The 13,903-nt window shown below is 48.1% G+C and overlaps 2 protein-coding genes across 2 annotated transcripts; one reads left to right on the top strand and one right to left on the bottom strand.

The window, feature by feature from the left end:
- The first annotated feature begins 620 nt into the window (after nucleotides 1-620).
- Nucleotides 621-4,970, top strand: LOC127191913 (latent-transforming growth factor beta-binding protein 2-like). Its single transcript, XM_051149289.1, has 8 exons — nucleotides 621-820; nucleotides 1,082-1,165; nucleotides 2,200-2,328; nucleotides 2,575-2,712; nucleotides 2,795-2,965; nucleotides 3,187-3,468; nucleotides 3,776-3,925; nucleotides 4,252-4,970. Exons 1-8 carry the CDS (start codon nucleotides 682-684, stop codon nucleotides 4,395-4,397), a joined length of 1,239 nt encoding a protein of 412 aa, XP_051005246.1. The 5' UTR covers nucleotides 621-681; the 3' UTR covers nucleotides 4,398-4,970.
- A 7,600-nt stretch (nucleotides 4,971-12,570) lies between these two features.
- Nucleotides 12,571-13,800, bottom strand: Isca2 (iron-sulfur cluster assembly 2). Its single transcript, XM_051149274.1, has 4 exons — nucleotides 13,715-13,800; nucleotides 13,415-13,520; nucleotides 13,184-13,299; nucleotides 12,571-12,755 (listed from the first exon to the last, which is right to left on the bottom strand). Exons 1-4 carry the CDS (start codon nucleotides 13,783-13,785, stop codon nucleotides 12,581-12,583), a joined length of 468 nt encoding a protein of 155 aa, XP_051005231.1. The 5' UTR covers nucleotides 13,786-13,800; the 3' UTR covers nucleotides 12,571-12,580.
- Nucleotides 13,801-13,903: the final 103 nt, after the last annotated feature.

Here is a 13,903-nt window from a genome sequence, read left to right as displayed (position 1 = left end):
GCAGGAGCCTAAGTGCCACACGTAGCCAGCGCATGCTAGGCAGCATTCCCCCTGAAGGACTAGGATGATGTTGGGAAACTCAGGGTGCTCTGGCAAATTTAGAATAGGCCCTCAGGAACCTCAGACTGAGTTTTTTAGAAAGCCTGAATTCTCCCAATCTTAGGGTGGGTCTTTTGGATGAAGGAGGCCTTGAAGTTGAGCCTAGCTGGACCCTACCCTTCCCACTGCCACTCTGCCCCACGCTGGACCAGGACTCAGTTGGCTTCAGTGACCTGGGCAGTGGAGGGGAATCAAGGGGAACTCTGTAAGGAATAATGGAGGGGCAAAGGGTTTGGGGTTCCCTGAGAAGCAGAAGGGAATGACAGAGATGGGAATTGGCCATGCACATTGTGGGCAAGTAGTATTCTGGAAATACCAGAAGCTTTGGGGTCAGAGCCCCATGTCACCCCTTAATAACTTCTTAAATGTAATGTTTGAGATTCAATGTCTTTGAGGTAGGGGAATGCTAACATGAGGTAATGTACACCATATGTTCTCTATAGACACCAAGTTTAAAGGACAACTTGAGGGTCAGGATGATTCAAAGGGTCATGAACAAACAGTAATAAGGGGCTTCTGTCACATACAGCTCAGAGTATCCCAGAGGTCCCAACAGGAGACCAGCATTCAGGCCTCATCCGCATGGAATGCTACTCTGGGCACAATGGTGGTCCTCTCTGCTCTCACATCCTGGGCCACAACACCACGCGAGCTGAGTGCTGCTGTACTCAGGGTGCCAGATGGGGGAAAGCCTGTGACCTCTGCCCATCGGAGGACTCAGGTAAGGCCTGAAGGGCTACAGACTCCTAGGGCCAGTTTGCAGTGTGACACTTACAGAGAAAAGGAGCCAGGGGTCATGGCACATGCCTGTAATTCCAGCTTCCTGCACTCAGGAGGCTGACGCAGTAAAAGCGTGAGTTTGGGGGGGAAGTCGAGCTACTTGACAAGGTCCCAGGCCAGCCTCTGTTATATAATCAACCTTAAAAGTGGGACGGGGGAGCCATAACATTCTGTCTCTGAGCTCGGATGCCTTCCTATGCAGTTGGATTCAGTGAGCTCTGCCCCAGTGGTCAAGGCTACATCCCAGTGGAAGGAGCCTGGACATTTGGACAGACCATGTACACAGGTAACCATCCTCAGCACCCGTCCCCTCACACCTGTTGGAGTGATCCCTGGCCTAATTCTATATGAGGTCCCAGGAAGTTCTACACCTAGCTCTCAGGTAGTATCTGTCTTTTGGGCTCTGGGGTTTTTTAGTTTTGTTTTGGTTTGGTTTGGTTTTTGGTTTCTCTGAGACAGGGTTTCTCTGGGTAGCCTTGGCTGCTTTGGACTCAGGCTGGCCTTGAACTCACAGTGATCTGCCTGCTTCTGCCTCCTGAGTGCTGGGATTAAAGGCGTGTACCACCATGCCCCAGCTTGTCCCTGATATTTTAAGCTTGAAAGTTTTAATCAAGATCCTCCTGGAGTGTTCACATGGCCTCAAGCTCAGTGTTCTCATGTCCTCAAGTCTGGGGGCAGGCCTACTGTGGTGTTTAACCTCACCTCCACTATACCTGGACACAAGGACGGACTGTGAGGTCCTACACTGCCACCCAGGTTGGGACAGTAGCTAGCTCTCTGGCTCCACCCATCAAAGCAGAAACTTTGGGAAGCTTGTACTCTTGTTGGAGGGTTTCGTAAGCTAGTCCTTGGAAGGAAATGATGGAAACAGAAAGCGAGTGTGTGCATGCATGTGTGTGTACGTGCATGCGTGTGTGCGTTCCTCTCTCTCTCTCCCTCTCTCTCTCTCTCTCTCTCTCTGTGTGTGTGTGTGTGTGTGTGTGTATACATGTATGAGCTGTGTTGATGGGAATAAAACCAATGCCTTCATGCAGACACTACCACTGAACATTCAGCCCAAAAAGTAGCTTTTCTTGAGTGCTTGCTATGCACCAGCACCAAGCACTACCTAACCGGTGCCTTATGGGTGTTAGCATTTCTTAATCCTCATTACAATTACAAGAGGCTGAGCAGTATTTTAGAGGAGAAATTGGGGCAAGAAGAACCAATGACTTTCCCAACTCACTCAGGCAGCTGGATGCAGAGCCTCTGGTTATAAATACCCGGCTCCTGTGGCTCCTGCTGTTTCTTCCCCTTTCGCCTCCCTCTGCCCTCCTTCAGATGCCGACGAGTGTGTGCTGTTCGGGCCTGCTCTCTGCCAGAATGGCCGATGCCTCAACACAGTGCCTGGCTACATTTGCCTGTGCAACCCTGGCTACCACTATGATGGCTCCAGCAGGAAGTGCCAGGGTGAGGACTCACATGGGCGCCCCCTCCCCACCCCCACTAACCCTAAGTCCCACTCTTGCTGGAAGTCTCCTTTCTGGGAAAGATGTCCACTGCGGCAGGCGGGTCTGAAGTGAGAGGAGATGTAGGCTGTCAGAGAGAGCCCTTCCAGGATAGGCATCTGCATGGCCTCCTTAGGCAAATTCTTCTGTGAGCATTAGCTGTCAAAAGGCCACTCTGGCCCTGTTCCACCTTTTCCTGACACCACAGATCACAATGAATGCCAGGACGTGGCCTGTGAGAATGGCGAGTGTGTAAACACGGACGGCTCCTTCCATTGCTTCTGCAATCCCCCCCTCACCCTAGACCTCAGTGGGCAGCGCTGTGTGAACAATACGAGCAGCACAGGTGAGCAGATGGGAGGGTGGTGCGGGCAACAGTGGGGCACAGACCTGGCCTGGAACTCACATTCTTCTGGGGTCTGTGCCAGCAGAGGACTTCCCTGACCATGACATCCACATGGACATCTGCTGGAAGAAAGTCACCAATGATGTGTGCAGCCAACCCTTGCGTGGGCACCGCACTACCTATACAGAATGCTGCTGCCAAGATGGAGAGGCCTGGAGCCAGCAGTGTGCTCTGTGCCCCCCCAGGAGCTCTGGTAAAAGGGTACCTGCAGGTCTGGGTGTAGTTCTGTGTGGAGGAGCACTGTCACCCTGGAAGGAGGAGAGTAGTCAGAGTAGCATTGCTCTCCATCCTGGCTGTGCAGGAATTGTCAGGGATCCCACATGTTCTCCTCAGTCCCGAGCTGATGAGCCAGCTCACAGAGCTTTCACTAGCTGGAGCTGAAGCCCAGCTCTATTTCTGCTTCCTCCCTGACAGAGGTCTATGCTCAGCTGTGCAATGTGGCTCGGATCGAGGCAGAGCGGGAAGCAGGGATCCACTTCCGGCCAGGCTATGAGTATGGCCCCGGCCCAGATGATCTCCCTTACAACCTCTATGGCCCAGACGGGGCCCCTTTCTACAACTACCTGGGCCCTGAGGACACCGTACCAGAGCCTCCTTTCTCCAACACGGCCAGTCAGCAGGGAGACAACACACCAGTCCTTGAGCCTCCTCTGCAACCCTCTGACCTTCGGCCCCGCTATGTGGCCAGCCATTCAGGTATGTGTAGCAAAACTGCACCCTCTCCACCTGCCTGCCAGTTATATTGCTGGTGAGGTGAAGAGAGGGGACAGGAAAGACAGGGTCACGGTCAGCCAAGACATAACTCCAAAAGGTCAGACACTACCATACGTGGCTATGACCCTAAACCTTCAGAAGAGTGTGACCTTTTGTTTTAGGTGTCTTTCTGTAGGACTCTTAGAATCTCCAAGCACAATTCCATCCACAGCACTCAGCAGCCACAGCCTTTGCACTGCAAGACTGGGGTCTAAGCTCAGGCCTCAGCCTTACTCTTTCTGACCCTTAGAACCCCCGGCCTCCTTCGAAGGACTTCAGGCTGAGGAATGTGGCATCCTGAATGGCTGTGACAATGGCCGCTGCGTACGTGTCCGGGAGGGCTACACTTGTGACTGCTTTGAAGGCTTCCAGCTGGATGCGGCCCACATGGCCTGTGTGGGTAAGTTTGGAGCAGTGAGAAGGACTCCCCGACCATAGGACTTAGGATAGCTTGGAAATACACTGCTGCCCCCTAGTGGGTGTGTCAAGCTAGTGATTGCGGAAGCATCAAAGGAAGGTTTTCATGCTGGATTGGATGGTCCTCCATGGAAGAGATGCAAGGCCAAAAGGCATGCTGAGAGGCCACTGCTTCTTGGCTTTTGTCCCTAAGTTGTCTGGTTTGGGGAGGTGAGGCAGTCTTTGGGTGTCCTATCCAGGGTAAGGCAGTAGGGGCTGGTGGCTAGAGGGGCAGAGAGACCCTTACAGCTTTCTTGTTTGCTTCCACAGATGTGAATGAATGTGAAGATTTGAACGGGCCTGCAGCACTTTGTGCACATGGTCACTGTGAGAATACAGAGGGCTCCTATCGCTGCCACTGTTCCCCAGGTTATGTGGCAGAGCCAGGTCCCCCACACTGTGCTGCCCAGGAGTAGAAGTGAGAGAACACCATGGGCAGCTATCTGGAAATGGCTTCAGCTATAGGCTGGGGACTTAAGATTGCTTCCCTAGCTGGGAAGACTTCATGGCTGGGAAGATAACGTGATGGCATCAGGCCAGGGCTCTATAGCCCAGTTCTGCCAGCCTTGCCTACATTTTTTTTTTTTTTTTTAATCTTTTCCAGCTTAACTCTGGTGAGCTTCCATCACTGCCTCTATGCCATTGCTTGGCTCAGACACAACAAATATTTTAATGCTTCAGCCACTGGCCATGGGACGCAGCCCACCAGTCTGTCCTTAGGGCCTCACTGTAGGGTGTTCCTCAGAAGAGCCCTCAGCCACTCCTCTCAGGCTGTGCAATGCAGGTACCCCTTTCCGGCTATGATCCACACCTGATCCTGATGATTCGTGCCTGGGACAGCAGCCACACCTCCCCTGCGATAGCCCTTTGCAACCTGTGGGTTTGCAAGAGAGGATTTGGAAAAGGTTGGGGAGTATTTGCAATGCCACCTCTCAGAACCACCACCACTACTCAGCCAAGCTGGCAGGAGCTTTTTTCGCCACATCTCCACCCTGTAGACAGTTTTGTGGCCCCCAAGAAGGGACCAGCTTCCCTCATCACAGAGGACAAAGACTTAATACTTGCTGAACGTAAGAAACACAAATGAAGAGGAATAATGAGACCGAGAAAGCACGGCAAGAGGGTGACATAAAAACCGTGGGGAGTTGATATGAAAGGAGGAGCCAAGATTTATACAAATCTAAAAACACTGAGTAGGTCTGGGCAAATCAGTACTCCAAGCCACCTTAGGATCTCGGTATACCAGCAGGTAAGCTTGCCGTAGGCTCCAGTGCCCATCTCCACAGACCTTTATTGGGTACATGTGTTCCCTACAGAAAACAAATCTCTTCTGGGCTTTTTGTGAAACCCAAATTGATCGACTAACAATTCAAAGGTCTCTTTTTCAGTTGTTCTTGTCAGAAGAGGCCAGATTTTCAATGTTGGCTATCTCCTCCACTCAGAAACCCTTGCTCTTGTTCCCTTCAGGGGGAAAAAAAAAAGAGGTCTGGAATCTCTCTGAGAGATGCACTTCCATACAAGCTAGCCGGGAGTTTTAGGCGTATGGTGGAATAAAGAAACACTCATCTGGACCCTCCTGTGCTTTGTTTTTATTTCCTATTAAACCAACTCCACCACGCTGGTTAAGTCTGAAGGTTAGACTAGAGATGAACCTGCATGTGCTCCATATCCGGTCCCACTGGCCCATGTGACTGGGCTCCAGCGGGGAAGTTTCTGTGCTATCCTAAGACAAGGCAGACTGGCTGTGTTCCCTGGCTGGTGGCGATGTGACAGGCTGCATGTGACAGAAGAGATGGTGATGACTGCCCTGCCTGCTGCTCCGATTGTCAGCTGTCATATAACTTACTGAATGCCTGCTCTAGCTGAGCATTGTAATGACTGCTGTGTGTAAGTTACATGTAGTCATATGACAATCTCATTTACTACTTTGCTCCTATGCACAACTGAGACATGGGAATCTTAGATGACTTTCTTTAGGCCTCTCTCCCAGTTGTAGCATCCTCAGCAGTTCCTAAACCAGTAAAAAAAAAATATTCCTTTGCTCCAAATAGAAATGCCACTTACAGTACAGTGAAGGTGGGAGATTTAGCTCAGTTCGTAGAATACTTAACACAGTGGGAGATGAGGAAGGATAGTGAAGACACTTTTGTTTGCTTGTTTGTTTGTTTGTTTGAGACAGGGTTTCTCGGTGTAGCCTTGGCTGTCCTGGACTGGTATTGTAGACCAGGCTAGGCTTGAACTAACAGGAATCCACCTGCCTCTGCCTCCTGAGTGCTGGGATTAGTGTGCGCCACCACTGCCCAGCATGCAGACACTTTTAAAGACTTGCTAAGATCAAAGTTTGCTCAGAATGGAAGGTGGCAAGCCTGCATGGACAACATCATAGAAGTGTATGCTGGTGCAACATCTGAAGGGCACAACATGGCAATGTCTTTCCCAGTTATAACAGGCACAAAACTAACTCCTTGACCCGTAGTTCCACTGGGCCTTTAACCTTCAGCTATATTCTTGCTAAATATGAAATCATGTACGTGAGAGGTTATTTATTAAAGAGCTGTTTTTAATAGCAGAAGACTAGAAACAACTGCTATGGAGTGCTCAGAGAAGATGGCTGTCTAAACACATGTCAAGACAACCCAACAAGACTCGGGGGAGAAGACTGCATGGACAGTGTGGAAGACGTGCTGCTATGTGTCTAAAGAGGAGAGTGGATTGCTGGTAACCTCATCCCCACCACTCTGCCTTACACCTATCCTCAGAGAATGTCCCACTATTGCCCAAGACTGCCATGCTGGCACTGTGCGACTGCCCTCAGAGCCCTCTGCCCTTGCCTTCCTGTTCAGCCTTTAGCTGCTTGCACATACACATACTGCCTCTTATTAAAATCTCTCTATGTCTATCTCTCTCCCCCACCCGCTCTCTGAGGCAGTCTTACTAAGTAGGCCAGGCTGGCCTAGAACCAATGATCCTCTGCCACCTTTAAGCTGGGACTACAGGTGTGGAACATGACAGCCAACTGCATCTTTTTCACTCTATGTTTGCTCATAAAGAAGTATCTCATGTTGCCTAGTGTTGTAGCACAAACCTATAAAACCAACGTGCAGAAGGCAAGAGGATTGTGAGAGTTAGGACAGCCTGAGCTACAAAACAAGGGCCTGTTTCAAAATAAAATAAACAGTGGTCTCCCTCTGTGTTATAGCCGTATATTAGTTAATGGAATGGACAAACCATAACTTACTCAGCCAGGGGCTGTAGGCAGACAGTTCTATTGCCTACCTTTGTTCACAATGCTGCGATGAGTACCCCATACATGTGTTATTTCATGTGATATCTATGGGATTAAGCTCTTGAAAACAATATGATTCATGGGGAAGAGTGACAGGGTGGATAAATAAAACACTGAGGTTTTTTCACTGTATTCCCCCCTTTTTAAATTTGTAGATGGATTACCTACTCAAAATATAAATAAAATATTTTTTAAAATACAGCTCTTGGCTAAGCATGGCATTATAAACCCTCTTTAAAATAATGGGAAGAGCTGGGTATGGAAACACATGCCTGTAATTCTCAGCAGCCAAGAGGCTGTGGTGGAGGATGGAGAATTTGAAGCCAGTGTTAGCCGACATAGTGTAACAAGATCAGGCCCAGCTACACAGTAAAACTCTGGTCTCAAAAAGATAAGAAGAGATTAGTGTGGATGGAGTGGCACTGGAGAGATGGCTCAGTAGTTAAAGCGCTTTACTGCTCTTCCAGAGAACTGGAGTTTGGTTCCCAGCACCCATGTTGGGCAGCTGTTACAAATGTCTCTAACTCCAGCTACAGGAGATCCAACATCCTCTCTGGCCTCTTCAGGTATCCTCACATACATGGCATTGACACAGACACACATACACACATACAAATAATAAAATACAAATCTCAGCCGGGCCCAATGGCACATGACTGTAATCCTATCACCTAAGGATGTAGAGGCAAGCAGATCTCTGTGAATTCAAGGCCAACCTGGTCTACAAAGCAAGTCCAGGACAGCCAAAGCTACACAAGAAAAACCCTGTCTTGAAAAATAAATAATTTTAAAAACTTAAAAAAAAAAAAAAGTAATGGTAAATTGGGCCTGGTGGTACACAGCTGTAATCACATCTACTTCTAAAAGGATTACAAATTCAAGGCCTGCAGGAGCTATAGTTCAAGGCCAGCCTGGGTGACCTATCAGAACTCTATCTCAAGAAATGAAGAAAGCCAGGCATGGTGGTGTGCGCCTTTAATCCTAGCACTTGGGGAGGCAGAGGCAGGCAGATCGCTGTGAGTTCGAGGCCAGCCTGGTCTACAAAGTGAGTCCAGGACAGCCAAGGCTACACAGAGAAACCCTGTTTCAAAAAACAAAACAACAACAATAAATGCAGGGGTGGAGAGGGAGTGACAGTGTCCTTAAATGAATTAGCAGCTAGTAAAACTTGCAAAACATTTGTCTGCTGGCCTTCATGGGTTGTCAGGAAGAGGGTGTTTGGTCAGAAACGGCTTATAAAAACCCTAAAATGGTTCCAGGACAGAAAAAGCGATTACACACAGAAACCCCATCTAGAAAACAAACAGAACAGAATAGAAAAGAAAGAAAAATAGTCCAAGCAAATATCCTAGTGCTCCTTTGCTATTGTCCCTTCATGCCATGGGTATAATTCACTCCAGAGACTTCTAGACACTGCGGTTGCCTCATGAGCTGCCTCCACCTCCATGTTGTCAGTCCCCTGACAACATTCTTCTACAAATACAATCCTCACATGGCAAGAAGCGCTGCTGTTTTCGCTTGGTTTTAAACTCTATTTTAGTTGAGCTATTGACGCCTCTACCTCTCTTCCACCAACCCCTTAACCCAGGGCAAGAGAGAAAGGAGGTTGGTGAGGATAGGGGGCGCAGACCCCGTTACTTCTCCCAGCTGTTTAGGGTCAGTAGGTTCTTTTGGGGCAATACCAGTCTCCGAGCCGCTGTGTGGAAGCGTTTCTCCCTTTCTATCTCTAAGCTGCCACACGGTTTCTGGTCTCCAAACTGCTAAGCCAGCACCGCACACCACACTCTCTCTCTCCAGGCTCTATCTTCCTCGAGTTCTAGACTACGCCCTTTGCTGTGCTGCTCAAGGCGGGCCCTTACCAGCTGGCAAAGACCACACCCCGCAGGAGGCAATTATCAGCTATGGACATACTAAAGCCCAAACAAACTAAAATCTCACACTTGGGATTCAGACAAAAACATATTTACATAACAGCACTGAGTTTACAAAGAAACCAAAACTTCCATTACAGCTCTTGGTTTTTTCCAACCTGCCGTTTTCTAAACACAGAACCCAACTCTCATTACCAGAAGGTGACTGACATAGGCTTCTGTGTTCTAGGGGACCTTTTTCTGCCTCCTTGGCCACTTCAATGTAGTGGAGAACATATTTAGCAGCACAAGCTATTCTGCTCATGCTTGGGGACTTTAAAATCACTCCATTGGTAACCCACAGATGATGTTCTGAAAGAGGAGGTTCTAGGGACTGGCGAGATGCACAGCTCGGTGGTTAGAGGACCAGAGTCTGATTCCCAGAGCCCACATGATGGCTCACAGCTGCCTGTGACTTCAGTCTCAGGACATCTTATACCCTTTTCTGGCCTTCATGGACACTACACACATGTACACAGACATAAACAAACACCCATACACAGGATATTTGTTTGTTTCTTTGCTTGCTTATGGGTGGCCCCGGCTGTTCTGGAACTCGATCTGTAGACCAGGCTGGCCTCAAACTCGCAGAGATCCTCTTGCCTCTGGCCTCTGAGTTCTGGGATTATAGGCATGTGCCATCACTGCCCAGCAGCAGTAATAGATTGTAACACTTAAAATATACTAAAATCTCTTTTTGAGAACAATTAAAGGGGCTGGAGAGATGGCTCAGAGGTTAAGAGCACTGGCTGCTCTTCCAGAGGTCTGAGTTCAATTCCCAGCAGTTACATGGTTGCTCACGATCATCTATGAGATCTGGAGCCCTCTTCTGGCATGCAGGCACACATGCAGGAAGAACACTGTACACATAATAAATAAATAAAATATTAAAAAAAAAAAAAAAAAAGAATGAGAGGCTGTTAATAGTCTGAAATGAAAATCTTATTAGGTTCAGCTGTTGTCACCGAATTCGAGCCTTAGCAATACGTATGCACAAGTGCTTCCATGCAGCACCCATGGGCAGGCGAGGGATCCACCCACCATATCCCTTCTGTCCTCTAAGCACGTGATACGAGAAGCTTCTTCTCGTGTCCTAGATTTCTCCACAATGAAAATGTTTCTGTTATAACTTCTGATTCCAAACTCAATTTCCATTTTCTTTGGCAAATTATCTTACCAGATGACCTTAATTTTTATCTAGTGCCTAAATGCTAGGTTTTTGCTGTAACAAGCTTTAAGCCTTTTTGTTTGGTTTGAGACAAGGTCTCAGCCTATATAACCTTGGCTGGCCTGGAATTTGTTGTGTAGACCAGGCTGGCCTTGAACTCATAAAGGTCCACCTGCTCATGCCTCCCAAATGCTGGGATTAAAGATGTGTGCACCACGCTCAACTACAGATTTTTAATTTTTGCCTGTAGGTGAGCGGGGTTTGCACATGAGTGCAATGTGAGGTTGGAGGCCAGAAAAGGGTGTCTGGTCCCCTGGAGGTGGAGGGACAGGTTAGGAGCCTCCCGACATGAGTGCTAAGAGCAGAATGTAGTCTCTCTGAAGACAATATATACTCTTGACCCTGAGCCATCTCTCCAGTTCTTTGCTAAAGATGCCAAGAATGTCAAGCAAAAGATATATTTAGCTAGTAACTCTTATAGAGCCCACTTGTCTGTGGTTTTCCCTATTGATATTAACAGTTATCTTTTGTGACTGTGGAGTTGGTTCTTTTTCTAGTATCTGTCTAAACAATTCTTGGCTCCACAGCACTGCCATATCATTGTTTCAAGTTCTGTAGCCCATTTAAGGGTCACACTTAGGTACCTTAAAAATTATTAGAATTTAGTTGGGTGTGGTGGCGCACATCTTTAATCCTAGCACTCGGGAGGCAGAGGCAGGTGAATCGCTGTGAGTTCGAGGCCAGCCTGGTCTACAAAGTGACTCCAGGACAGCCAAGGCTAACACAGAGAGATTCTGTCTCAAAAAACAAAACAAAACAAAACAATAATAGTAATAATTAATTAAATTTTAAAAAATCGAATTTGTGGTTTTAAAAATTATTTATTTTATGTATATGAGTGCTCTACCTGCATGTATACCTGAAGGCCAGAAGAGACCATCAGATCACATTATAGATGGTTTTGAGTCACCATGTAATTGCTGAGAATTGAACTCTGGGCCCCTGAAACAGCAGACAGTGCTTTTAACTGCTGAGCTATCTCTCTGGCCCCTAAAATTTATGTGTTAAAAAGCTTTTCTTATGTGGAGTGAGGTTCATGCCAGGAAATGTAGTCAACATGGCATCTGAGTATAACACCAAGTTATCCAAAAGTCTACAGTGCACGACGTTCATGCAAAGGGGACTGGGCTTGAACCCAGGAAACAAGAAACATCATTAGTGAAGTGCATTGGTGCTCCGGGCTTGCCATAGCTTGGAGAGAGAGTGAGTTTCACTGGAGAGTGGAATTTCTTGTTAGAAGGAGACCAGGCCTATGGATGAGTGTCATTTAGGGATTTAATCCCGAGGCTGAAAGGTTAAAATGAGGCAGAAGATTATCAAGATGCCACAGTGGAACTTGATGTGTCGTCTATGAGACTTTTCTGGGAACAAGTGGGAGCTTGCCAAGAGGGAAAATGGAAATAGGAAACCAATTAAAGCAAAGATGTTCTTAGTGGCCCAAGATTAAAATGGAAGACTTAAAATAACTCTGGAGTGCTCATGAGCACAGTACAATTTAGAGCACAGCATAATTTGGAACTCATCTTGATGGTTTCTGTAGTTGTTATTACTCTCATGTTGACTGTTAAAAGAAATGCAGTTTTGGAAACATGCTGCTCCTGAGACAGATGTGTGTGGATGTTAATACATCCTTTTTCTAGTGGCATTCTTTGGTTTCAAACCCAGGGCTACCTATAAGACCCTGTAGGAAGAAAGGAAGGAAGGAAGGAAGGGCGGGCAGATGGACAATATTTGATTTGCCTTTCTAATTGATTCTGGCTTGTTGCTGGTAGTCAAGCTACCCAAACTATGACCCTGATTGAAAACACAAAAGGACTTAGTTTATAATGATGCTTTATACACAGCTATACACATATATACAAACAATTCTGAAGGCTAGAGAAGTTAACTCCAAATCTCGGAGTCTTGGAGGTGCTGCAAATTATACTGGGTTCCAGCCAGTGATTAAAGTTGAGGTAACAGCCTTTGGACTTGGCCTTAAGCCGGGGGAAGGCAGAGTATTTAGGCCAAGAACAAAAACTTCACATTCCATCATTAACAGTGGTAAAAGGAAGCACTCCTGAATTAAATTAAATAAAACGAGAGAGGGACACGATAAGAAAGAAACCTCTAGAATTATACTACTCCCAGGTTTTTCACACTGGTAGAACATCGGGTGGCGATCCCGTCATTGCGTCAGATTTTGATAGAGAAGGAAGACCCACAGGAACAGCCTTGCTGGGCTTGGGGATTATTCACCACTTGAAATGAGCTTCGGATTAGTTCTTGGCTGAAGTCCACCTGGGCCCCCTTCACGAAAGCCAAACTATCACAATCAACCACCACTCTCGCCCCGCCCTGTTCAAATATCCTGAAAAGACAAGAGGAAAGCATTATTGATGGCTATCACAGGCACCAAGAACACAACACCCCAAGGCCACAGGGGTACACTCTATTCTCCAATAGATGGTCCAGTTGTTTAGGACCTACAGCAGGTGCTAACTATCTGAAGGAAAAAGAGTCGGCGTAATAAATAGAGGAAACACTGAGGGACTTGGTCTCAAACTAGTCCGCCCTTTCTAAATTGACTACCCACACAGGACCCACCCTAAGTAAGCCAGTTTTCTTCCTTATTTTAAAACAAGAGGACAAATCTTTTGCTGTGTCCTCACAGTGTGGTGAGGGTGGCGGCGGCAAGCATACTTAGACGCTTTTAAGTTTGGAATAAAAGTGCATCTTAAACTGGGGTCACTTTTACCCCTCTGATACGGCCTCTAGCGACCCATTCGTCCTCCTTGCCTGTCGTCGGGGTTAATAACTGTATCCAGTGAAAATTTGTATTGGAATCCGGAGCATCCACCTCCCTCCACTTGCAGCCTGAGGAATTCTGACCCTTCGGTGATTTCCAGAAGCCTCTGAAATGTAGGAAAGAGGATCAAGAACGCCAAGCAAGCGGAGATAACGGGGTGGATGAAAGGGAAACCTTCTAGAGCCCTCCGGGGCACCGCCGCCCCGCGTCGGGCCTCCTACCTGGACGCAGCTGTCTGTGAGGCGGATCTGTCCCTCGCCAGCTTCTGGAACGGAGGAGGACGTCGCTTCCCAGCGGGTCAAATGCCCGGGAGAGGCTGCGAAGAGCCTGCAATGTAAAAGAGGAGGATGAGCCGGGGGCCCGAAGTGGCATCGGATAACACTCTATGGTAGCCTCGTACCCAAAACTGGAGACACCTCAGCTGAACTGCCCAGCCTTCATCTCCGTAAGCTTTAGTCTCCCATCTATCCTGAAGGCGCAGAACCCAACACCCTTCCTAAGTGACCTTCCACCCTTGGTACCTGCCCCGGCGCCGAGCAACGACCGCCCTGAACGCCGCGGCAGTTAAGCACAAGGACCTGGCGGCCGCCATCTTGTCCCACAAGCTCCGCCCCTAGCATAGTCCAAGTCCCCGCCTTCTCCTGGGCTTCGGGAAGCGGGGGAGATGGGGCGGGGGCGGGGTTTCACCGAATCCCCGCCTCTAGGCATAC

Source organism: Acomys russatus, chromosome 1, assembly GCF_903995435.1.
Source record: "Acomys russatus chromosome 1, mAcoRus1.1, whole genome shotgun sequence".
Lineage (NCBI taxonomy): Eukaryota > Metazoa > Chordata > Mammalia > Rodentia > Muridae > Acomys > Acomys russatus.
This window is presented reverse-complemented; position numbering and strand designations above follow the sequence as displayed.